Genomic DNA, 25,797 nt, shown 5'->3' on the forward strand with positions numbered 1-25,797 from the left:
CATTTTTGTTCTTAAATTGTTATTCGTATAGATTATAAATTTTAACAATTGAGGCCTTACTTATGGATTATCAATATTTATCCCGTTAAACCTGCAATTCACGTATTATATTCGTTTTGATTAAAATAAAATCAAGGTTGATATCAAGGTTGAAATCAAGGTTCAATTAAGGTAGTATCAACCTTTATATCAAGGTTGATATCAACCTTGATTTTTGATAGGATTAACGCGCCTACCCGTTTACACTTTCTTTTTTAGATGGCCTCTCTTCATGGTCGCGGGGTTTGTGATGGTGACGCGAATTTTTCCCGATCTTTTCGGGGCACACCGCGACTTTGCTATTCTCGGACGCTACATCGCTTTGTTTGCTTACATTTAAAGCGTTGTCTTTTTCTTTAGTCTTATGCGACTTTTCGTCCGTCGCTGACGAATAAAAGAGCTTCAGCTGGGACAAGATCGACCTGCTCTCTCGTCTCATCGACCAGTCGATATGCATTGGTGCTGCGTATTTCAACTACCTTATACGGCTCAATATGGGGAGGCGCTAGCTTTGCAGAGCACTGCTCTGCTCCGGAAGACAGCACGTGGTTTTGTCTTATCACTAGGTTTTTCACTTTGTATGACGCTAGCATATATTTGGCGTTATATTAGCACTTCTGGCGATCTTGCGCATTCTGCGTTCTTTTCTAAGGTCTCTCTCGCAGCTGGGAAAGTTTATTGTAGGCGTACGACCCTCAGACGAACTTTGATATAACATCTAAGGTACGAAATAGGATTCAAAAATTAAGAGGTTTATTTCTACTTCAAAATCAATTTAATATAATTTCGTCATAATTTTATAAAATTTTTTTTTAAATGTGTTCATGCGTGGTGTGATGAAAATAAAGATACGAAAAATAATAAGGTATAGAAACAGAATTATAGAAGAGTATGGAGCATAATGTTCCCGTTCCCAACACACGCATGAAATGGGCCTCTTTTCATGCCTACAAGTAGCGTAGAAAATCGTCAATTTCAAGCGTGTCAGAAGAAGTTCAAGCTCAAGCAAGGAGAAAATTATTTTCTCCCCGCTTGATGAGCAGCGGGGAGAAAGAAATTAACCTTAGTTAGGTTAAATTAACCCAAGTTATCTCCGTTAACACCCGTTTTTCAAATTTTTAAAATTTCTTAATTTTTTCAAATTTCTCAAATTTTTTGTGCACGACTTGAAATTTACGATCTCCTACCCAACTTTCACGCACAAAAAAGTCCTTTTATAACACGTGCATAAAAAAGACCATTTTCGGCGTCTATAACGTGGACCAAAAATAGGGTTTTCCGAGCGTCAGACAAAGTTTAGAGCAAGAGTCCCTGGTTATAATAAATGTATAAATTAATCCATTTTCGCTCCCTATAAGGTAGAACGAGCCTAAAATAATTTGAGAATCGGAAATCGAGAGGAAATGACCATAAATCGTTAAAAACTTTTGAAACAATTTCCAAAATTTTCCAAAAAATTCCAAATATTCCAAAAATGTCCAAATGTTTCAAAATTTGGATTTATATATATATATATATATATATGCATCTATACACGCACACAGCAGTAGACGACTCGAAAAACTCTATTCTCGATCTATTTCATAGGCGACACTTGTTATAAAAAGCACGGTGAACAACGAGGCGCGAATGGGCTTTTCCAAGCGAGGATGATGTTTGAGCACGAGTGGTAGTCGAGTCACTACCACTCGTGCTCAAACATCATCCTCGCTTGGAAAAGCCCATTTTCGCCCCTTGTTGTACAATGTACTATTTCATGCCCTTGTTGGAAAAAAAAACGGTGTGCAATGCGGGAATAAAAGCTATGTCAGACTCGGGTGAGGTGTTTTCAGCACTCGTCTACGTCGCGGGCGCCTTCAACGCCCTCGACTCCGACTCGTGCTGAACACCTCACCTACGCTTGACATAGCTTATTTTCTCCCCTTGTTGCACAATTTACTATTTTTTAAAATACATTAACATTATAATAAAAAGACTGATAATATAAATATGGAAAGGTTGATTATTATAATATAATACATAGACATATGCGTTAAAGAATGGTTAAGATTGACAGTGCATATTCGGTACAGCTAAAATATATTGTACATTATTTACGCTCATAAAATCGCATAGTTTTTTACATTAGATGTTTCTACAGCACACGTGTCTTCGCGAATACGTACTATTTGCATTACATTTGTATATTGATTTGAAAAGCGACAATTTTGGACTTCCAATTATTTATATATAGCGTTCTCCTTGTTGTTTTGTTCATCTACAATGAATTGGAAAATTTCAATGAAATCGTTATTTTCTAGCTGGACCAACGAATTATTTGATCTATAATAATTATTCGACCATTTACGTGACTTAAATAGGCATTTATTTTTGATCATTTTGTGGTAAGCTCGTGTTGTTTGCATCGTCATAATTCTGGAAGTATGAAACCGATGAAAATAAAATTTGACATGCTCATATATTTTCCGATTCTGAAAATTCTTTTTTATGATTTTGGCCAATTTATGCCCATTTTTCGATTTTTGAAAAAATATATTTGCTCTTTTTTTAAGATATGATTTATACAATAAATTCGAATGTTGTGAGAAAATTCACGGTTTTTTGAAATTATAAGGACCCTATGGTATTTAAAATATTAAGGTTTAAATTATTTCATGAAAATTATATAATTTGATATTGTCACGGGTGGTAAATAGAAACAGACCCCGTCTAATAGCTAGTCGGCGCGATTGCAGGGTGCCCCACTCCTTGAAGCGTCACCCTATTTCTATTTTTAATATTTGATCGAAACTGATTACCATAGTCTTTTACTAAGAAAATTGCTCTTTCAGTAAAATAATTAGTATTGAAAATATTTTAAAAAAGCATTAATATACTGTGTATTTGAACAATATTTTATCAATCCCTATATAAAAAAGTCATGACCGGATGAAGTGAAGCCAAGAATGCGTCAATATGATTGGCTCATGTAGTGCGCATGTGTCAAAAGTATCGTTAGAATTTTTTGATTTGTTTTTGATTTCTAAAATTGATTCTAATATTAAAAATGTTATATAATACTATAATACATATCAAATTATAATTTGTGTATTTATAATATTCTAGAGACATTCTACTCTCGAGTCTATTCTATTCTCGAGACATAATCTTAAAATTTTAAAAGGAAGTTGGCGATGAAACCGCGGCAATTTTGAAATTTATATGAGTGCGAAATGAATCATATATTGTAAAGTTTGATATATTTCTGTGATAGAAAACAAATATTAAAAATATCAATCAAGCATTTATATTCCATTTAATGTTTTTTTTTTTTGACAACTTCTATTAAAAATTACTGATTAGCACACGAATATGATAATATATAAAAATCACTTGGAAACAATTATGGAAAGTATCGTTTTTTTTAAGTAAAATCTCGGATACTAATATAGAAGTAAGTAGTGTCGCGGGCGCCAAAGCTTTGTCTGCTTCTCAAACTCGCCTTCGTGGCGCTACTGCGCTACTTGATTTACATATATTTACTTCTACTATTATATTAAAGTATACTTAAGGTATATATGTGCCATGAATCCATCTACATCTTTTCTTAATAACTGACATATTTTATTAGTCTATTTTTAATTTAATATTTTATGATATACAATATTTTTTGTTTGTATTTTATTTAAATTATCATTATTTTTATTCTTATCCTCGAAACTTGAATTTTTCGAAAGTAAAATTGTTAAATTTTTTTACAAAGTTACCCTGGATAATGCTACATATAATTGACCATGACTGAAAACTGCATTTAGTAAATAGACACCAACTTTGTTCAATGTTTGGCCTTCTGATTTGTTGATTACCGTGACATATCCTAATCGTACTGGAAACTGTCGTCTTGTCATGTCAAAAGGAATTCCTTATTTTGAAGAAGTCAAATCAATCCGTGGTATTAAAACAACTTTATCAAATTGTTTACCGCTAATTATTTCTGCCCGTATACAGATTTACCAAGCCCATCATTTAAATTTAAATTTTTCAGCAAAATAATTACAGCACCTTCTTTTAAACGTAACTCATGAGGCGGTAGGCTATATAGCGTAAGTAAATTTAAAAATTCTATTGGTGACATCTCTTTATTATCATCTTCGCATGAATCTACACTTAGATACTCTCTTACATAGCCTTGCATCCTTTTAAACTCTCATTTTATTTTTTAAAGTAATTATTTTGAATTTACTCCTTAAATGACTATTTTTCACACAATTTTCAATAAATTTTGATCGATTCCAATGTTTGACAACACGTAGTGTTTGTCAGAAGTCATATGATACAATCATTACTTTGCTACCAAATTGAATGCCATTATTACATAAGTCTTTAAATAATTTATCTACTGCCTGAAAAGCATGTTCTGATGTCATTGTTACTTCATCCCTAATTATGACTTCTACATTTTTCAGATTTTTTCCATATATTGAATTGGGAGTAATGTTGCACGTTGAATCTTCATTTATATTTAATGGTAATTTAAAATTACACGTGAAGTTCTTTTATTTATTAATAAATTTGCTGCTATGACAGTCCATGCTACGGGTAAAACACTTATTTTTTCTTCATTTAGATGAGTTATAATTGTATTTAGTAAGTAGCTTTTTCCACTAATAAAGAAACAGTTCAGTTGATTAGCTTTATTACTTACACTATTTATTACTGCATAGAAAATTTCAGGTTGTTTATTTGTTAAAGAGCTTATATTGTATAATGAATCATTTTCAATCTCATTTGTTGCATACAATTCTTCATAATTAGTTTCCTTAATATCCTCACCAAATTAAGGTAAATTGAAATCAGTCAGTGTATATCCGTGACTTGTTAAAATAGAATTGATATGTTTCAGTGAGATATTTTCACGTATTTCTTTAGTTAACAATGGGCTGTAAAAATATGCTTTATATTTTTTAAATATTTCTTTCACATTTACTGGGTTATGAAAAACGCATATATAACTAAACAGGTTTCACAGAGCCTTAGGAAATTCAACCTTGATTGCTTATTCCAAGCATTTGTCCTATTCTTCATCGGTGGTTATTAATTTTCTAGCTATAACTCCATGAAATGTTGCGTAGCTAACATTTTCCAATCTTTTCAATTCTTCATAAGATTGAGCCCCTTTTACATGTAATAATAATAATCTTAAAAAAAAACCGCTGCTAATTCATTAGCACGTAGCTTCCTCCAACTAAATTCGTAGTTCCAGTAAATAAAATATTGTTTGAATATACAGTTTGTTAATGCTTTTATTATTGTTTTCAAATAAATAATCCACACACGCAAAAACGCTAAAATCTAAGTCGAGACGCACAAGGGCAATCATATGCTCTGCTGTCGAATATATTATAACAGCGAGGAATAAGCTCAGTGCTCCCCATAGCTTTAGATATTGTAGCCGATGTTAAATTCGCCGTTGATTCTTGTTATTCCTCTAAATCCTCCGTTTCTATATACATACATGTAGCTCTTTATTCTCGACTCGCCGGGGATAAAGTACTAACTCTATGCTGAGGTGTGTTGAAAAATGTTATTATTTTTTATAGTATTAAATATGATCTATTTTTTATAATAATAAACTGACTGAACTAATAAAAAAAGAATAAAAAATTTTACGAATTGATATTATTAATTTTAATTATTTTGCTAAAGGAGCGATTTTCTTAACAAAATACTATGGCACTTACCAGAATGAGGGGTATAAAAAAAGTGTATCATGAGCAGGCGGATGGGAAAGAATTCGCAAAATTCGCAAGGGAGGGGCTTTAACGACGTGCAATGACACTCCTCTAAAAGGAAGCAAAAGTTGAGAAAAATGTTTTTTACATTTTAGTTCTTTACTTGAGAATCGCTAAACGAAATCGTTTAAAATTTTAGCAGCAGATGGCTTTTTTAATAATGAATCACCAAATAAAATTTTGAAGCATTTTACTACATTGTTTTAGAGGTTTAAGAAATCAAAAAAATTTCAAAAAAAAATTGAAATTTTGACATCTTAAGAACCATAGGGGTTTCAAAGCAGTGTAATAAACTTAGCAGAAACATATAGAATATCTACTTTTTCCCAAAATCTCAAGTGTAATTAGGACTTTTTACGTCCGTAATCGAGGCACAAAAAATTCATTTTTTTCAGTTTTCGATTTATTACTAAAAAAGTTGTCAAATCACCTTAAATTTTATTAAGATATAGTTTGACACATGACCCATTGACATGATTTTTTTCTTGAGGTAATGATATTTGGTTCGTAACGGGCTGTAAATTTAATCGACGATTAAAGCGCTAGACGACTAGATCGCGCTCCCTCGATGCGGCAGAGTACTCCTCTATGCCCGCGAAACACCTACGTTGCATGCAGCTTTCAAAGCTGCTTCTTATTTTACTGGGTCTACGTTTCGCCTGGTGCGTGCACGGCTGCTCAACTGCGTTACTTTGACTTAAGTAACGCCCGCGGAGGCAGCGGTAATCGTAGGAAGGAACGGGAATCTAGGTTATATTTTACTAGCGCGTCAAAAACGTGAATTAACAAACATAAAATAATACGCGAGTAGCAAACAACTTTGCGACTCGCCGCGACGATAGGATAATCGTATCCGTGTACGCGATTATCGCAAGAAGGTCGCACGCGCCGAATCACCCTCGCACGGATGATACACTCTCACATTCACTTGATCTCATGCACTGCGCGTCTCACAAACCTTCTCAAACTCGTCGACGACGCTCCTGATCCCGGGCAGACTGCGATAACGCGAACGCTGCGCTGGACCACTAGGCAGGGGGATCAGGATACCTGGATTCCGCGTCACATTCACACACTGTATAGACTGGCACAGCATAGTTGAACTCGACGAGCAAAGTCGTGAATATCGCATGTTTACGATTTCAGAGCCGAGAGCTATCTGAGCGCGCACCTAAAGGATTTGGCCGCGCGCTCGCTCTCTCTCTCTCTCTCTCTCTCTCTCTCTCTCTCTCTCTCTCTCTCTCTCTCGATTAGCACTTCATCTGGCGGCAAATACATCTGCCAAGGGCACGCCTGCAACGGGTGCGCCGAACAAAAACAAATCGGCACCCGCATCTCTGGCTAGCTCCAGAAATCATTCGCCAGCGAGAATACAGGCGACGTCCATAGAGACGTCTCTTAAGGACATTTTCGCGGCGCCGGATGATATTCGCAAGATCCAGAGTGAGGCCCTTCAGGCGCAAAACACCGTGTCTGAAAGGGTCTCACGAATTGAGAAAAGGCTTGGCCCCCTTGAAAACCGCCTCAAAGCCCTTGACGACTTGCCTGCACTCAAGACTCGACTAAACAATGTTGAGTCCACCATCTCTGAGCTGCAGGCACAATATTTAGAGCTGTCGTCAAGGAGCCCCACAGAGCAGCAGAACATCAGCACTGCTCCTGCCTCTGAAGAGATCAATAACCTCCGCTCGGCGAATAATATGGTGGTGGCCAGGCAATAACCAGGCAACTCCTGGCTTACACCGTCCTGGCTGCACTGGATCCCACGGTCCTTAGGCGGGATGTGGCAACCGTCAGGATCATGGGGAGACTTGACGCAACCAACATCAATGTGCAAGGTGACAGCAGATTACCACCTCTAGCTGTCACTCTGTCTTCCAGTGCGCTGGCCCGCTCCATCATCGTAGCCAAAGCCAGAAAACGCAAACTCCACACTATCGAACTGGATGCTGCCCTACTGGAAGAAGCGAGAGTTCTCCACCCAAACCACCAGGGACTTATCAACATAAACGAGCTGCTTCCTCCAGACATTTACAAGCTGCGTATAAAGGCCAGGTTGGAGGCAAAGAAGAGGGGGGGGGATGCCGCTCTTTCGTGGGGGACGGGAGAGTCTACATCCGTTCTGGCGAGGACAGCGAACGGGCCACCATCATCTCTATAGATGCTGATCTTGAGGCTTTTTTAGCCCGTACGCCGCCAACAGCCAGCATGGATACCACACACTAACACACACACACATATCATTCCACCAAAACCACCATCTAAATCATCCAACTCATCCACATCTGCCTCTAAAACGTCTCTGTCCGAGGGTCTAAGGGTCTGTCATTTCAATGCGAATTCCCTTACGGGTCACATTCAGATGATCAGGCTCTTATTGTCCACTCGTTCCCCCTTTCATGTAATAGCTGTAACTGAGACCTGGCTAAGTGACAAGATATCATCCATCCCTTCACTGGATGGTTACACCTTGCACAGACGGGACAGAAACAGGAACGGTGGAGGTGTGGCCCTATACATTCATCTTTCATTGACGGCTAGCGTTATCTCGTCATCTGACGGCGAATAGTCAGGCAAGCCAGGTAAGCCGGAGTATCTTTTTTGTGAAACCACAGCTAAGGGAGTATCGCCCATCTTCGTGGGGGTTGTGTATCGCCCTCCTCACTCACCCTTTATTCAGGGATCTAATTTCATTGAACAACTAACAACACTTATGCACAACTACTCCACGAAGGTCATCATGGGTGACTTTAATGCCGATCAGCTTTCTTCATCTGAAGACGCCAATTTCATCAGAGCCTTCATTGATGAGAATTCCCTCACTTCTGTGCCATATGGTGCAACCCATAACAGACAGGAATCTGACACCTGGCTTGACCTATGCTTAATTGATGAGCAGGATCGCCTGCTCTCATACTGGAAGACAGACACTCCTTTCATCAACGGACATGACCTTATCACGGCCACACTCGACGTACAGATTCCACGCCACGTACCTGCTACATACTCTTACAGAAACTACAAAGGAATCTGTACTGAGAGGCTAAGGGACTTCCTTAGCGCATGTGACTGGTCATCGTTCACCACACCATCACTTGACGAATGCATTACCATTCTTAACGCTCACATCACGAACGCCATAAATCATCTTGCCCCATTAAAGACTGTGACACCTGGACGTAAACGTCACCCGTGGTTTACCGCGGCTCTTCGTGACCTTTTAACTGAAAGGAACAGACTCTACAGGCGCTTTCGCAGAAGTCGTTTACCTGGGGATCTATACTTCTATAGAATTGCATGGGACAACGCTTATAAACAGGTTGAGGAAGCCAGGCTGAACTACTACTATTCACGCTTGTCTACCTTGACCGACGTTGCAGAGATCTGGAAAGAGCTTGAAAATCTTGGTATTACTACCTCTAAATCTCCTTCACCTGCTCGGTTCTCTTCAGATGCTCTCAACAAACACTTTAGCTCCATCTCAAACGACCCTCAAGCTCCATCTGTTGAGGAGTATCTGCGAACCCTGGAGAGTCTGGACCTCCCTGAACACTTGATCTTCAGGGCTATCACGGAGTCGGATGTGTCGACTGCAGTATCACAATTTAACACCCAGGCCAAGGGAAGCGATGGCATCGCACAGGTAGTAATCTCCAAAGCACTGCCAATACTTGCTCCTTTACTTTGTCAAATTTTTAACCTGTCTCTGAGCGAGGCACGCTTTCCTTCAGCCTGGAAATCATCGATCGTAAGAGCACTAAACAAAGTTAACTCTCCAATAGCTGTAACTGACTACCGTCCGATCTCTCTACTCTGTTTCCTGTCCAAGGCGCTAGAGTGGCTGGTGCACAAGCAAATCTCTGAATAGCGATCGGTCGTGTTTCGCGCGCGTGTCGTCAGCTCGGAGTAGTATATAAAACTTTGTATACGATTAGTTAGTGACTTAAAATTTAAACATGTTACTTGTTTAAATAGTTTCACATTATCTTGCCAATATGGCATCGAACGTGAAAACACCTCCGGATAAGCCGGACCACAGCTTTTACAAGTGCCATCCAAAAAAGCTAGTGAAAACAGTGATTTGCATAATATGCGAAAATGTTTATCATAAAAGTGACTATGAGAAGATAAACAATCCTGTTTTTGTTGGTGAACACCTGGTTATCTGCCCAGAGCATATCCTGGGAGACATAACATCCAACTTTGAAGAGCATATGCTAAGTGACGTGGCAAGAAAAACCATTGCACTCATAAAAATGAAGAAATCTGAAGAAATCAGAGAACAACTGCTACAAGAAATTCATAACAAAACAGTTGAAAAACATAATTCAAGAATACTAGGCGAGGAGAATGAAATGGAAAATCTTGTTGCTGAAAATACCTTATTAAAATAACTAGTTGCCGAACTTCAAGATAAAAATCAGCTTCAGAAAGAAATGATTGAATTACAAAAACAGAAAAATACAGAGCCGCAGACAAATTTAAAATCATATGCTGATGCTATGAGAGAGATAAGGCCAAAACCGAAACGTGTCCCAAGTATAATGGTTAAGGCCAATGACCCGGAACAGACGAACACAATGGAGCTACTCACGAAGTGTCTGGTTACAGAAAAGAATGTGCAAACTAAGTTTATACGCAAGAAGAACCAAAGTGAAATAGAAATCAGCTGTATGAATACTAAAAGCCTGGAAACACTCGAGAACGTGTTATCAACTAAATTAAAAAATTGTGAAATTAAAGTAGAACAACAAGGTAATCCAAAAATGAAAATTATTGGAATAGACAATACTACAAATATGGATGAACAGGATATGGAAAATGACATTAACACTCGTAATTTCAAAAATTATAACAACAAAAGTAAGGTACACATGTACACCAATAAAAGGACCAAAACCTGCACAGTTCTAATGGAACTCCCACCAGAAATCTACAAGCACATACGTGAAAACAATAATAAAGTTTTAGTAGGTCATCAGTACTGCAAAGCCTACGATCTTATTAACATTACCCCTTGCTACAACTGTGGAAGATACGGACATAGTGCATCAAAGTGTAGGAACAAATCAGCATGTATAAAGTGCTCGGATAACCACAACGTAAGTGTCTGTAAGAATGACAGAATCGAGTGTGTGAACTGTATATTTAACAACGCCACATACAAAACAAGTCTACCAACGGATCATTTGCCAACACATAGAATAAAGTGTACAATTCTTAAAAAGAAGATCAAAAAATATATCAACTCTATTGATTACCCGATCGCACCTGTATTACCGACATGGGACGAAACAAGCGCACGTAAACAAATACACAATCTACAAATAAACAAACTACTATACCACAGATCGATAACGGCAGGAAAAAAAGAGGGAAATCTACGTTTTGATACGCAGCAAGAAAACAACAGTCAACATATTATTCCAAAGAACACAGCAAATTCATCAGTTGATTAATGGAAGCACAAATAAATTTAATCGAGGAAATACAAAACAGCCAAATGAACAAGAGCGAACATATATGGATATTGAGGCCTTCAATAAGGAAAGGACTAGTAGTAATGATCTAATTTGGTATTTAAACATTAGAAGCCTAAATGCCAATAGCGATAAATTACAAATCTTTCTTAAAAGTCTAAAAATAAAACCTTACGTTATTGTATGTACAGAGGTATGGAAACTAACACACTATCAGTATTATAGAATAAAAGATTACGAACTTTATTATAATCACGGAGACATCAACAAAAATGATGGTGTTGTGGTCTATGTAAATAAAAATGTTAAACATACTAACGAAATGATAGCTATAGGTAAGCTTAAAATATTAAACACTACTATCCCTCTAAATAATAATAAACTACTTGAGATCTCATCCTTATATAGATCACACGGACTGAGTAGCATAGAATTTAATCAGAACCTAAAAACTTATCTAGAACATAAAAAAGCAAAAAACCATATTATAATTGGTGATTTTAACATAAATATTCAAGACTATAATCATGTAAGCATGGAATTCATGAACAACCTTCAGGAAAAAGGTGTCCTCCCAGGTTTTACTAACACCACCAGACCTACAAACATAACTACAAATGAAGGAACTTGCATTGATAATATCTTTGTCAAAACTGATTATCTACGTACAAAATCACTAACTCTCATGACGCCCATTACTGATCACTACCCACTTTTCCTAGAATTAAAAAATGGAGTATTAAAACAGAATAAAAAAGAGTCAGAAGGAGATATATACTATTACAATTATAAAAAAGTATATAACACTGCTAGGCAAATAAATTGGTCAAAATTTAAGAATAAAAATGATCCAAATGAGAATATAAACGAAATGATAAAAGAAATCCAATATAGCGTGGAGAGTTCGAAATATAAAAAAACCAAATCTGCGGAAATCCAAACAAATCCCCAGGAAGACTGGATAACAAAAGCGATTCTAAATTCCTGTAATACAAAAGAAATACTTTACAACAAACTTAAACAAAATCCGAATAATGAAGAACTAAAAGCAAACTATAAACATTTCGTTAAAACTCTAGATAAAGTTATTAAAGAAGCGAAAATCGAACATGAAAAAAAAAAACAATTGAGAAAAATAGGGATGATCCCAGAAAACTCTGGGCCTGCATTAATAGCAAGATAAGCAAAAATAAAAATAAAACAGATACTACTATCAGTCAACTAAAAACTGAAAACAATACTACAATAATAACCGACAAGAACGAAATTGCCAACAATATGAACCAATTTTACTGCAAACTTGGAGAAACATTGAGTAATAAAATAACTACACCAAGAAATAAAAAACTAGAATTACCTAAAAGCAATCCAAAAACAATCTACATCAAGCCAACCAGCGAAATTGAAGTTATAAAAATAATAGACTACATGAAACTTAAAAAGGTGGTATTGATAAAATAAGTGCAAAGGCACTGAAAACTATAGCTACTATTATTACAGATCCCCTTGCCCACGTAATCAATCAATGTATCGAAATGACAATCTGGCCTGATATATTGAAGGCAGCTGAAGTGATACCAATATACAAAGCTGGGAAAAAAAACGAAATGGGAAACTATAGGCCTATATCACTAATATCAAACATTGCTAAAATCTTCGAAAAAATTATACATAATAGAATTTATATGTCAAAGTAAAATATTAAGTAAAAATCAATATGGATTTAGAAAAAACATTGGAACCAAGGATGCATTAAACACGATCTCAAAAATAATATATGAAAACCTGGATCAAAGTACACCGATAGCTATTACATTTCTAGATCTAGCAAAGGCATTTGACACTGTTAATCATATAATACTTCTAGACAAGCTTTATGCATATGGTATAAGAGGCAAGAGGCACCAACTTACAAGTTACCTAAACAATAGGAAGCAAAAAGTAAGAATAGGTTCGCATACAAGCGAATTCGAAAATGTAAATACGGGCGTCCCCCAAGGTACGATACTTGGCCCTTTGCTATTTATACTTTACGTAAATGACTTGCTAATAAATATGCCAGAAAACTCCATAATTTCTTATGCAGATGACACTGCAGTAATAACTACTAGGAAAACTTGGTCCGAGGTTGAAGTAAAAATGAACAAACATCTCGACGATATCTCTACATGGCTCAGGCTAAATAAATTGACACTCAATGTTCAAAAAAAAGTATACATGACTTTTGGAAATTACTGCGTTAGTGTGCCGAAAAAAATTGAATTTAAAATTAATAATGAAATAATAAAGAGAGTAGAAGAAACGAAATACCTAGGCTTAATTTTTGACACAAACATGAGATGGGATATTGAATACCTTATAAACAAGACAAGATACCTTGTTTTTATCTTCAGTAAAATCTCCAAATTCATGGACACAACTACTCTAAGAATAATTTACTACGCATTCTTTCATAGCCTGATTAACTATGGAATAGTTGCGTGGGGTGGTGCGTATCAAAATAACCTACAACTGTTACAAGCGGTCCAAAAAAGAATCATAAGAATTATAAACAAAAATACCTTTCAAAGTGTTAACGCACTTAACCTTCAACAATTATTCGACTACGAAAGCCTACAGTACCACTACAATAGCTTCAAAGATCAGTATACAAAATCATCAAGCTTAACAAGGAAAAAGCTAATAATCCTACCGAAGTATGCTAAAACTATTAGTACAAAAACCAGCTACATTAAATCTATCAACATCTACAATAATCTACCAAATAATCACAAAATCATAGATTTACGGAAAAAATCAAACATCAAGAAAATACAAGATTGGTTGAGAAATAATGAGTGAGATAAGTACTCCCACTACAATTGACTGCAAGCAACTTAAATCATGGTTCTTAGAGATGTCCAATCAGGAGCATGGTGAGCAACAGAGAGTAATATCTTCATTAATACAGGATTTAATGCAGCGCAGAAATGATATGAAAAGTAATAGACAAAAAACTGAAATAAATTCTGTTTACTTAGATATTAGAACTTACATTTGCGCTAAGGGCAAATGTAACTCTCACAAAATACGTAAACATCGACGCATCTTCAACTACAACTATAAAAAAATGATTTTACCATATCAGAATATTACAGATAGTTTAGACAACATAACGAATGAAATAATAAATACCTGCATGGTCAAAACTACAAAAAATAAAGCAAATATAAAATTCATTAATTTCGTAAAAGCAACTGCAAATGAATGGGATGATAACAAAAACGTAAACACTGAAAAATACAAAACAATAGTAACGGTCTTCTCTATGATAGATGAAATGGCTGAAGAAAATAGCAACACAGCAAGGAGTAGAGAAGCGACGGCCGCACCGGGCCTAAAAATTACAGAATCAGCCAGTCTCAGAATGATGTATGGCGATATCAACTATCTAGGATTCAACAAAGCTTTTTTCTATTTTGATAGAGGAATACGAGGAAAACAGATTTTTAAGAACTTAGTGTCCTCACTTAAATTACAATCATCCTACAAAGACACAGTAATCATAGATGATATTGTTTTTACGTCAGACTATAATTGTGACTCATCTAATCAGCACAAAGAAATGTTTCCACACTATAGAGTTACCTGTGCTGTCGGACTCACATGCCCGGCTAGGCTCACCTCTACAGAGAAACAGTCATACATAAGAGAAAAAAATGCAACAACGGACAGATTTATGACAGCAAGACAAATGTTAGTTCGGAACTGGTGAAATTGTGATAGCTGTGAAAAGTGCCATTATACAAAGTAGAAATTTTAATCTTCTTTTTACCGTTAAACAACATCAAATTATAACACAAAAATATAGAATCTTAGAATCGTGCAATATAATCTTATTTAATGTGATATTTAATGTCGTCGTAGCATTACTGGTTTAAAAGACAAAAATATAGAATCATTTTCGAACACTTTAGAAAATACCAACTAATAACTTATATTTTTATATACAACTATTAAATGGATTATATGTCATTGTTAATTTTATATGTAAATACTAATATTATATACTGTTATCAGAGTTGGGGCGAATAGAGTCCAGGGACTCCTGTAACCCAACCTAGGTTAAGTGTGAATGAAAAGGATGGTATGATCTGCGTCTGGAAGTCCGACAAGGATTTATGCTATTCCTACGTATGAATGGAGGCTGGACTGTATGTAGTATGACTGGAGGTTATTGCTGTAAAGCAATAACTAACCAGTATTTATATGTATTCTCGTTATCTCTGTTATCCGGACCTGCGAACAGGAAATACTGTTTTCCTCTGCAGGATTTGCGGCGTTATAGTGAGTTATTGTGTGAATATTATCAACTCTGTATCTGATGCAAATGTTTGTAACTCTGGAGTTAAATAAATAAATAAATCTTGAAACAAGACTTTACCTTGGCAATTTCCAAACTGGCTTTCGCACTGGCCACAGTACGCAGTCTGGCTTAATCAAGCTGACTGATGATGTCAGGCTTGGGATAGACAGGAAGAGAGTCACTCTGCTACTTCTATTTGATTTTAGGAAGGCGTTTGATACTGTGTGTCACGTCAAGCTACTCGGAAAGCTATCCTCTTTTGGTTTTTCCAAGCAGGTTATCTGCTGGCTTGCATCTTACCTCACGGGAAGAGAACAGGCCGTCATTGGTGAGAACAACGAGCTCTCAACTTTTCGACCATTAAACACCGGTGTTCCACAGGGGTCAGTTTTAGGCCCCCTGTTGTTCGCGTTGTACATCAATGATATTGGTTTTTACCTAGATTCAGATGTGTCCCATCTATCTATGCGGATGACCTGCAGATCTACAGCCAATGCCACCTCGAGGAGCTTGATTGCTGCCCTGTCAGGATGAGTGCTAACGCCGAGAGGATAATGGGCTGGGCTGCATCAAATAGTCTTAAACTTAATGTCCTTATATCCAAATATTTTTTATTAAATTATGTATAAAGAAAAAAAATATTAAAAAAAGTTATGCTTACTATGCGGTACAGCATACTTGTAGCATACAGAGGTTGTGCAACAATCTGTACGCCTCTATTCTCGTCACACGTGGTAGGTTTTTTTATCAATACATCCGTCTGTTACGATGCGGATGCTATTGATAAATCTTGATGACGAAAGCGTCATCAAGGGTGGAGTGCAGATAGCAGCATTTTCATCTAATATTTTTCGCGCTAAGGCGAACATAAACATGTGACCTTTTCTTAAGCACGAGTCCGTTACTGCGGTGTTAATACACGCTACACTCCTGTTGATTGTCCGCTGGGGCGTTTGCACAAGTTCTAGTTTCTTGCAGGGCTCCAAGAATTCTAAACTGGACGTGTAAAACGCTTGTGAGCGATGGACACGGTCGGCGCGGTATGTTTGATCTGCGCCCGAAGATAGTCGCTCGTGATGGCGGAGCATTTTCTTGTGTACACGCAGACTATCAGTGTGCTGATTATGCATCAAACCTTCATCTATGCGCAGAATATCTTGAAATATCTGCAATTCTTGGGGCTGCTCCTGCTGTTGTTGCTCCTGCTGTTGCGTCTGCTGCTGCTGTTGCTCCTGCTGTTGCGCCTGCTGCTGCTGCTGCTCCGCTTCACAATCAGTCGGTGGAATCAGGGCGAGTATTTCGGCAGTCATGAGGCCAAATATTTCTTCGTCATACGCTGCGAGATCGACATCGGCACTATCACTGTTTACTTCGTTGATGACGGTACTGGCAGGTATCGTGGGCACGGATTCACGACACTCGTTAGCAGGTGACGATATATCCATGGACTCACCCTCGGCTGAGACTTCGAATAATTCTTGGAACAAATTATCGCCAATTTGCTCAGACCATACATTAGACACTGCACTAGTGGGATCATTGCCGAACGCTGAACTGTCGCTGTCGGCCACTTCACTCGCGTCGTTACTCGGAGAATTTTTCACTTCTTCGCACTGATCGCCTATCGCTTCGGTCAATATCCGTATCATATCCGGGTCGAAATACGCAGCACATATTTCACGCTCTGGCACATCACTAGTCGTAATAGTCGCAGCAGGCTCTGTTGCAGTCCTGGACTGCAATTCGTGCAGAATGGTATCCAACTATTCCGGGTCGTACTGGGCGTCCGTCATAGCGATCGATTAAACTGTTGTCGAAAGGCCATTTCTACTTTTTTTCTAAGCTTTGAACGTGGAACTACGTGTCGAACTATACGGTTCGGAGAAAAGTTTTTGACTGAATTTCGTCCTTTAAGACACCGTAGCAGAATAACTTTTTATCTCCGAGAAGCTGTGTGCGTTGGAAAAAAAACGGTGGGTCTAAATAATATCGTCGTTATCCTGGCGAAGGGGCATCTGTATGTTTTTGTATACTTAAGGTGTGCAGCTGTTGAGGTGGTAATATGCTGTTTAAGCCCACCCTAGGATGTTCGTATTTTCCGAAACATCTTTTACGGAATGTATACAAATGCCTTAACGAATGATTATCTATAGGGACCGGCATATGTACGTTACAACCGCATATCGATGGCGGACGACGTCCGTCGTGTATGATTATACAAGGAGGTAGTGGCGCAATGGCGCTAGCATTGCAGCTGAATGAGTTCTGTATACGCGTGACGATTTCGGCGGGGGTGTTACAGAAATCCGTTTTTATTTTAATTGTTTTCCCTATTAGACATAAAAGGCAAGCACAACGAGAAGTGTGTGTCACTTTTCATGAGTGTTGTGTACAGAAAAGACCTCTTTCATTTACCGTTCATAATGGAAAACTCTACTGAAAATAAGTTTCGCGGTATTATTATACGTGTAGTGGATTTGTTGCGATTAAGCGCAAATCATACTGCTATCTGGAGAGTGTGCGACTTTGAGTGGCGTCGTCGCTTGAGACGCATGAGTTGCGTACATCTGAAAAGAATGTTTCGTTGGATTCTTAGCTGCTGTACTGTTCGTGAAATTGCTCGCCTGTATCGCTTGATATTCCGTGGAAATCATTTAGCTGTAAGTACAGTGGCCGAATTTATTTTACTACGTTATCTACATCAGGTGGTACCATTGCGATCTGCAAAACGTAGATTGTCTTACGATTTGGACGATGATGACGGTGACGATGACGGTGCTGGTACGAGTGTGCCGCGATCACGCCAACGTGTATCGGGTCCATCAGAGCTTGTGACATATACGGACGAGGACACAACTACAAGTGCGTGTGCAACCTCTGTTCCCGCGACAGAGCGTTTAAACGACTGTCATCAAGACAAAATTTTGTGCGGATTTACGATGCTTGAAAGTAGCGGAGAGGGTGACGCTGATTTCACACCGTCGTCGCCTATAGGGCCTCCGCAGGCATGTTCGACCCCACGTGCTGATAACGAGAATGGCGAGTCGTGTTCGGAAGAAGATTTTTTTTCGTCTCCAGATGTCGAAGCTTCTAATCGGGCTTTTATCGGACGATCATATCCGAGAGGTGATTTGGTACGTGTGATTCATCGTAATTGAACTGTGCCGAACGAAGCTGTGCAGTGTGCTATCGATGCACGATCAGTATCTGAAAGCAGTGACGAAGATGATGAACCTGCCAATAGGACAGCTACAGCAGCAGCAGCGGCAGCCTCTACAAACAATGCTCAGCGCGCAACAATACAAAACTTTTACTCGCGGCCCGTCCCAGAGGCCGAGCGTTCTTATCATCAGATCGTCGATCGCGCCCGAATGATGTATCATCGGTACGATGCAATAGATGCTTTTGACAATAGGATAAATGAATGTAAGTTTAATCTTTATTTCTGATATTTTATAGTTTGAGTACATTTTTAATTTACATTATTTTTCTTTTTTTTTTAAGAAACGTTATAAGACGAGTTGAAAATGGCACCGATTCCATAGAGCCGTTCAACGCGCCAAATTTAGAGGTTTATATTGATCGTATATACAACGTGCGTAGAGCCCAAGAGTTGCGATGGTTGTATACACAGGCCGAAGACGAAAATTCTCCTCTGTATACGGCGCCGGACATCGTAGATTTACTGGACCGTGTTCATGAAAGTTTTAATGGACCGCCAGAAGAATGAATTCAAAAGAAAACATTTATTACTTCGCGCATGTGTGTTTTTAAAAATAAATAAAAATAACGGCTATATAAAATAATAGACTTGTTATATTTTGTAAAACTATTATTGCAGCAGTCTGTAGTGCCTCAATATCGCTGGAGTTTCAAATGCAGAACCGTGTCGACGATTTCGACTCATCCGAAAGTGTCATAAATACTGCTGTAAACACGCCAACACAGATAGGCGGGGGATCAAAGATACGTCGTCGGCCTTGTCGTCAAAGTAGCGATAATGACAGCTCTACCACCCGAAGCAGCAGCGTCAGCAGATATTGCAGCTGCAGCAGCAGCAGCCGTAGCAGCAGCGGCACCCATAGTAGCAGCAGCAGCAACCGGAGTAGTAGTGGTGAGCGTAGTATACATAACGACAGTAGTGTGCATCGTGAGAAAAGTGCGCATAGCGGCGACGAGCAACGTGTACACAGCGATAATGATAGCGTCGAGGGTAGCGTTAGAGAATTAGAGAAAACGATAATAATATGGGAATTCAAGGTCCAGGTGTTCGATTTGCCATCATAGAAAAGCGTAATCACTATGTACGTAGATTTCGTGTAAATGGTGTGCGAATAGTCATGCGTGTGTATTTAGTATCAATGGCGGGCAGTAGTGATTTGATAGGCGTTACGATAAATAGTGAAAATTTCGCGCGCGGTTCAGCTGGTATTTCCCTACGGCCAGTCGCAAATTTTTTCGTGGATGATTTATGGATGCTTGTCAGCGGAGTAACGCAGAGCAATGAAAATTTCGAAATAGACGATAATTTTTCTATTGAAGCTACGTACGTGGAGGTACCGCTTGGGGCTGAACGAAAGAAAAGTTATGGCATAAATATGCTGGGTCAACGGTCTTTAATTTCCATCATTCGAAACTCGAGTAATTTGTGCTTGCCGCGAGCATTAGTTGTTGGTGAGGCTTTTGTTAACTTAAAAGAAGACGCGACTGACACGACGAAAAAAGCATGGACTGTAATACGTGACAGTCGTCGCGCCTTACAACAGGAGCGCGCGTTAGACAATACCGCCAGCTGGGTGTGGGTTTCACGAAATTCAAAATAATCAATACTATTATGCGCGAAAGACTATAGCGATAGTCGTGTACGATAGTCAAACTTTTGGTTCTGGGGAGGCTCCTTTTTTCGACGGTCGCCTTATGTTATACAATCTTCTATCACCGAAAGTTGTTAATATTTTTCACGATGCTGCCGTGCATCATTTTGATACAATTTTGAATTTAATGGGTGCTGCTAAAAGTAAATTTTTTTGCGACCGTTGTAATAAAAAGTATCAGTACGTTGATCGACACGTGTGTAACTCGATATCCCCGCGTTGTTTTGTTACACCTAGTTGTAGTAAAGACGATATTCAGCTGATTAAATGCAACGACTGCTTTAGAAGTTTTTTCGGAAACACTTGTTTTCAGAATCATAAAACGGTGTGGTTGTATAAAAAGCGAAATAAGAAAATTTGCGATTTGTTGAAAATATGTCAAACATGTTAGAAACGCTTACACATACATCGTGGAAAGCATGAATGTGGTATTTTATTTTGTAAAATTTGTCGGTCACGCACTCTACAAACGCCGCGTGTTACATGCAGATTGTGCGCGCTCCAAAACAGCTAAAAGAATACCTTTACGTGCTTTACGATTTTGAAACACAACAAGATACGCTGTATAAAATGCGAGCGGATACGTGTTTGCATACTCCAAATCAATGCGTTGTTCAACATTTGTGTACGGACTGTCTGTCACGCGCCGATGATATGAAAATACGTTGCGACACCTGCGGTATACGCGAACACATCTTTCGAGAAAACGCCATAAAGCATTTCATTGAATTATACGTTCGTGAAAAATCGGTGTTTGAGCGTATTATATGCATCGCGCACAATGCTAGTGGTTTCGATGCCCAGTTTATTTTGAAGTATTTAGTCGAAGAGTATGAAAATGCCAATCCTCGTGTCGTGCTCAATGGAAGAAATATCGTTTTACTACAATGTGGCCGTACCAAATTTATTGACAGTCTAAATTATTTTAACATTAAGTTTATTGCCCGAAACTTTTGGTCTGCCACCGTGCGCGAAAAAGGGCTATTTCCCGCATTTGTTTAATATCCCCGAGAACGAAAATTACGTCGGCCCTCTACTCGATGAAAGATTTTACGCGCCAGATTCTACAGGGTGGGCCATTTTAATCAAACCAGTTTAATAACTCCTAAATTAAGCCATGAACAGAAAAATTGTTCAGATGAAAGTTGTCCAGGATCAAGGGGGACATCTTTTTGTGCAATTATTTTTGACCTTGAACTCAAATTTCAAGGTCATTTGAAGGTCAAATTTTTTTTAAATAGGAACCTCTATTTTTTATAGCAGATTCGGAAAGAACAGGAAATTTTACGTCCGAAACCGTATTTCAAAAATTTTTTCATGACCTTCACAAGGTCATTTCAAGGTCAAATGTTAAGAAATACTGTAATTACTATTTAATCGCATTTTCTGATAGAATAATCGTAATTAATGTACTTTTATGATGAATATTCAAACCCAATGTGACAATGACCATGAAAATATTTACCTTGAAAACAAAATAATTCCCTAATTTCAGCGCTACCCAGGAACAACGACGTGGACGTATTAGGATTATGTTCCCTTTGAGGTGCTTTTTTAAAGTGAGTCCCCTTGCCTCTCACTGGGGTGCTTGTTTACTGTGAGTCCCCTTAGCTCTCACTAGGATGCTTGTTTAACATTCGTTAACAAATTTTTAGTGGTCAAAAGTAAATTTTGAAGTAAACATGATAATTTTAAATATCTAAGTTCTTAATGGGAGTGGGAAATGGAACGTTAAAAATCAATGTTGTCAATTCATTCACGGTCGAAGCAGAGTCAAGTAAAAGTTTAACGTTTCAAAAGCGTAAAAAATGCTTGAACAATAAAGGTAGGATGTTAAAAAATACATTATTTAAGATAAAATATTAAACAGCATTTTGCTTTTGTAATATTAAAAAAAATTTTTAATAATTGTATTTGCCAAAGTGCATCATTTCCAGTTTAGATGTTTTTTTTAAGTTGAATTTCTTTAATCTAATATGAATTGTAACGATTGTTCTCACGCTGTCTTCAATTTAAATCACAATGTCTTAACGTAAGAAAATAAGAAGTTACAAATTTTATTTAAAAATTATACAGTTTGAAAATTCCTCCTTTTTTTGTTGTCACTTTCTTATTTTGGTTTAGTTTCAATTTCAATAAAGAGTGAATGTAAATAAAATAGTTTTTCTTATTATAAACAAAATTTTCAACATGGGCGATTATCAATCCAATGAAATTGTTGATATGATAATGATCTTAGGCGAAACCCAAAACAATGCCAGAGCCGCGGTGCGACTCTACGCTGAACACTTTCCTCTAAGAAGGCGTCCTACTCACAACACATTACTCAGATTACTTCGAAGAGCTCGTGATGGACATCTTCGTCGTCAACGCAGACACCACGAATACAACGAAAATGATTCTAATGTTATAGCCGCCTTAGCAGCTGTTCATCTCAATCCACAAATTAGTAGTCGACAAATTGAAAGAGAAATCGGTATACCACGAAGAACAGCATTGAGAATTCTCAATAATCTCCACTATCACGATTACCACATAAGATTAGTTCATGAGCTTAGGCCACGCCATTTTCTAATGCGTATTATCTTTTGCCAGTGGGCTTTAGGAGTTTTACAAAATGATCCAGATTTTTTCAGATTTGTTATGTTTTCTGACGAGGTTATATTTCGCAGTGATGGTCAATTAAATAGGCACAATAGTCACTACTGGTCACCTGTAAATCCCCACTGGTACAGGGCTATTGACCATCAAAACCGATGGAGTTTAATGGTGTGGTGTGGGATCATTAATGGTTACCTGATTGGGCCATATTTTTTAAGGTCAAAATGTTAACCAGAATAGCTATTTGGCATTGCTCAGAGATCGACTGCCAGAGCTTTTAGAGGATATTGACTTTCGGACGTAAAATTTCCTGTTCTTTCCCAATCTGCTATCAAAAATAGGGGTTCCTATTTAAAAAAAAAATTTAACCTTCCAATGACCTTGAAATTTGAGTTCAAGGTCAAAACTAATTGCACAAAAAGATTCCCCCTTGATCCTGGACAACTTTCATCTGAACAATTTTTCTGTTCATGGCTTAATTTAGGAGTTATTAGACTGGTTTGATTAAAATGGCCCACCCTGTATGTCTGTCAAAGAGCGACAAGCGTTCTACGCGTGGTATAACAACGAAACTCGGCGTGATTATGTTTTCGATTTTCAAAAAGAAATAGTAGAATACTGCCGTATGGATGTGGAGATTTTGCGACGCGCCTGTGTTGCTTTTCGAGAGATATTTCTGAATGTGGATAAAATCTGTCCATTCGTTGAAGCAACTAATATAGCAAGTGTTTGCTTGCTTGTGCACAGAAAAAAATTTCTTATTCGATAAGACTATAGGTATTATACCTGCTAGCGGTTATCGCCGAGGTGACAAACATTCTCAAAAATCTATAGAGTGGTTGGTTCAGTGCAAACGCGAGTGTGGTCAAGAAATCATTCACGCGGGGCGCGCTCGAGAGTTTCGATTACCCGAGGGTTTTCTAGTGGACGGATTTTTACCACCTTTAAATAGAGAGCATAAAGACACAGTATACGAGTACGAGGGTTGTTACACGCACGGTTGCCCGAAATGTTTTGATAAAGCGCGTGAGAAATCGCTGGTTTATGGTCGCACCTTTAACGCCGCATACGAAAACACAATGTCTAAATTGCAAAAAATGCGCGATTGCGGCTACGATGTTCGTAGTATATGGGAATGCGAGTTTGACGAGGTGAAATTGAGAAACCAAGAGATCGCCTCCTACGTGAAAAATCATTCTCTGGTGAGTCGAATAACTTTAAATCCGCGAGATGCATTTTTTGGAGGGCGAACAGAAAACATCATACCTTTTTACAAAGTCAAAGACGGCGAGAAAATCAAATATACAGACATTTGTTCGCTGTACCCGTACATCTGTAAGCGTGGAAAATTCCCAATCGGTCATCCGCGTATTTTGGTAGGTGAAGAGTGTCGCGAATTGATTGGCGATGATTACAACAATCTTGACGGTGCCGAGGGCTTGGTCAAGTGCAGAGTTTCACCGCCGCGAAATTTGTATATGCCGCTGCTGCCTGTTAAAATGCACGGTCACCTCCCCTTTGCGCTATGTCGCTCTTGTTGCGCCGAGGCGCGCACCGAAGATTGTCATCACGAGCAAATAGCGGATCGTGAGTTTACCGGTACTTGGGTGGCGGACGAGCTGCGCAAAGCCGTTGAGCTCGGTTATCGCATAAGCGAGATATACGTCATTTGGCTGTACGATACGACGCGCTTCGATGGTACGAAAGGTGGGCTCTTTGCGCAGTATGTAAATCTATTTTTGAAGATAAAACAAGAAGCCTCCGACTGGCCCAGCTGGTGTATCAACAAAAATGCGAAAGCGCGGTATTTAGCCGAGTACGAGCGCGATGAGGGTATCGTTCTAGATCGTGAAAAAATTAAGAAAAATCCTGGATTACGGGCTGTTGCCAAACTTTGTTTAAATAGCTTATGGGGTAAATTCGATCAGCGCACAAATATGAAACAAACCACTGTTGTCAAATCAAAGTCATAGTAGCGTACACAACGGCGCAGGCACGCCTCGACTGTATGGTTACTTGGAAAAACTCGGATCGCGCCTACTATACTGCGATACAGACTCGAGCATTTTTGTGAAAAATGAAAACGACCCGGCCGAATATGAGCCGCCAATAGGTAATCTCTTAGGTGCTATGACGGATGAGTTAAGAAGTTATGGCGAGGGTACGTACATAGAAACCATGATGTCTGCAGCGCCGAAATTTTACGCTTTTCGGGCAATCACATCGGGCACCGGTGCCACTATAGAATGTTGTAAAGTCAAAGGTATACGTCTAAATTACAATAATACTTTAATAATAAATTTTGACAGTATAAAATCTCTAATTGACGATGAATTTAGTGAAAATGCCGACAAAAGCGACAACGACAATGACGATCGCGACACCGGCAAGGACAAGTGAATAATTAAGGTACACTTTTCAACAACCAGGCGCACACTTACTCACGAGGTTGTGACTCGCGATGAGTTCAAAATTTGTAGCGTTGTTCTTAAAAAAAGACGATATGGGTCGAAAAACTGTTCTCTTCCTTTTGGTTATAAAAAATAACTAATCCATTGTAAAATATGTCTACATCTCAATAAATATGATTGAAAATAAAAGAAAAACCTTACCTTGATGTATTCTTATCTATACTGTAAAAGTAAAAAAAAATAAATATATTTACCATTACCCATCACTCCAAAAAT

At 38.1% G+C, this 25,797-nt stretch overlaps 2 protein-coding genes across 4 annotated transcripts in view; both read left to right on the forward strand.

The window, feature by feature from the left end:
- The window catches only part of LOC107980542, a 530,828-nt gene that overhangs the window by 183,655 nt on the left and 321,376 nt on the right, over positions 1 to 25,797 (forward strand). The window lies entirely within an intron of this gene.
- On the forward strand, positions 24,190 to 25,510 carry LOC116416965. Its single transcript, XM_031927722.1, has 3 exons — positions 24,190 to 25,024; positions 25,104 to 25,275; positions 25,420 to 25,510. Exons 1-3 carry the CDS (start codon positions 24,190 to 24,192, stop codon positions 25,508 to 25,510), a joined length of 1,098 nt encoding a protein of 365 aa, XP_031783582.1.

Source organism: Nasonia vitripennis (genome assembly GCF_009193385.2).
Source record: "Nasonia vitripennis strain AsymCx chromosome 1 unlocalized genomic scaffold, Nvit_psr_1.1 chr1_random0002, whole genome shotgun sequence".
Taxonomy (NCBI): Eukaryota; Metazoa; Arthropoda; class Insecta; order Hymenoptera; family Pteromalidae; genus Nasonia; species Nasonia vitripennis.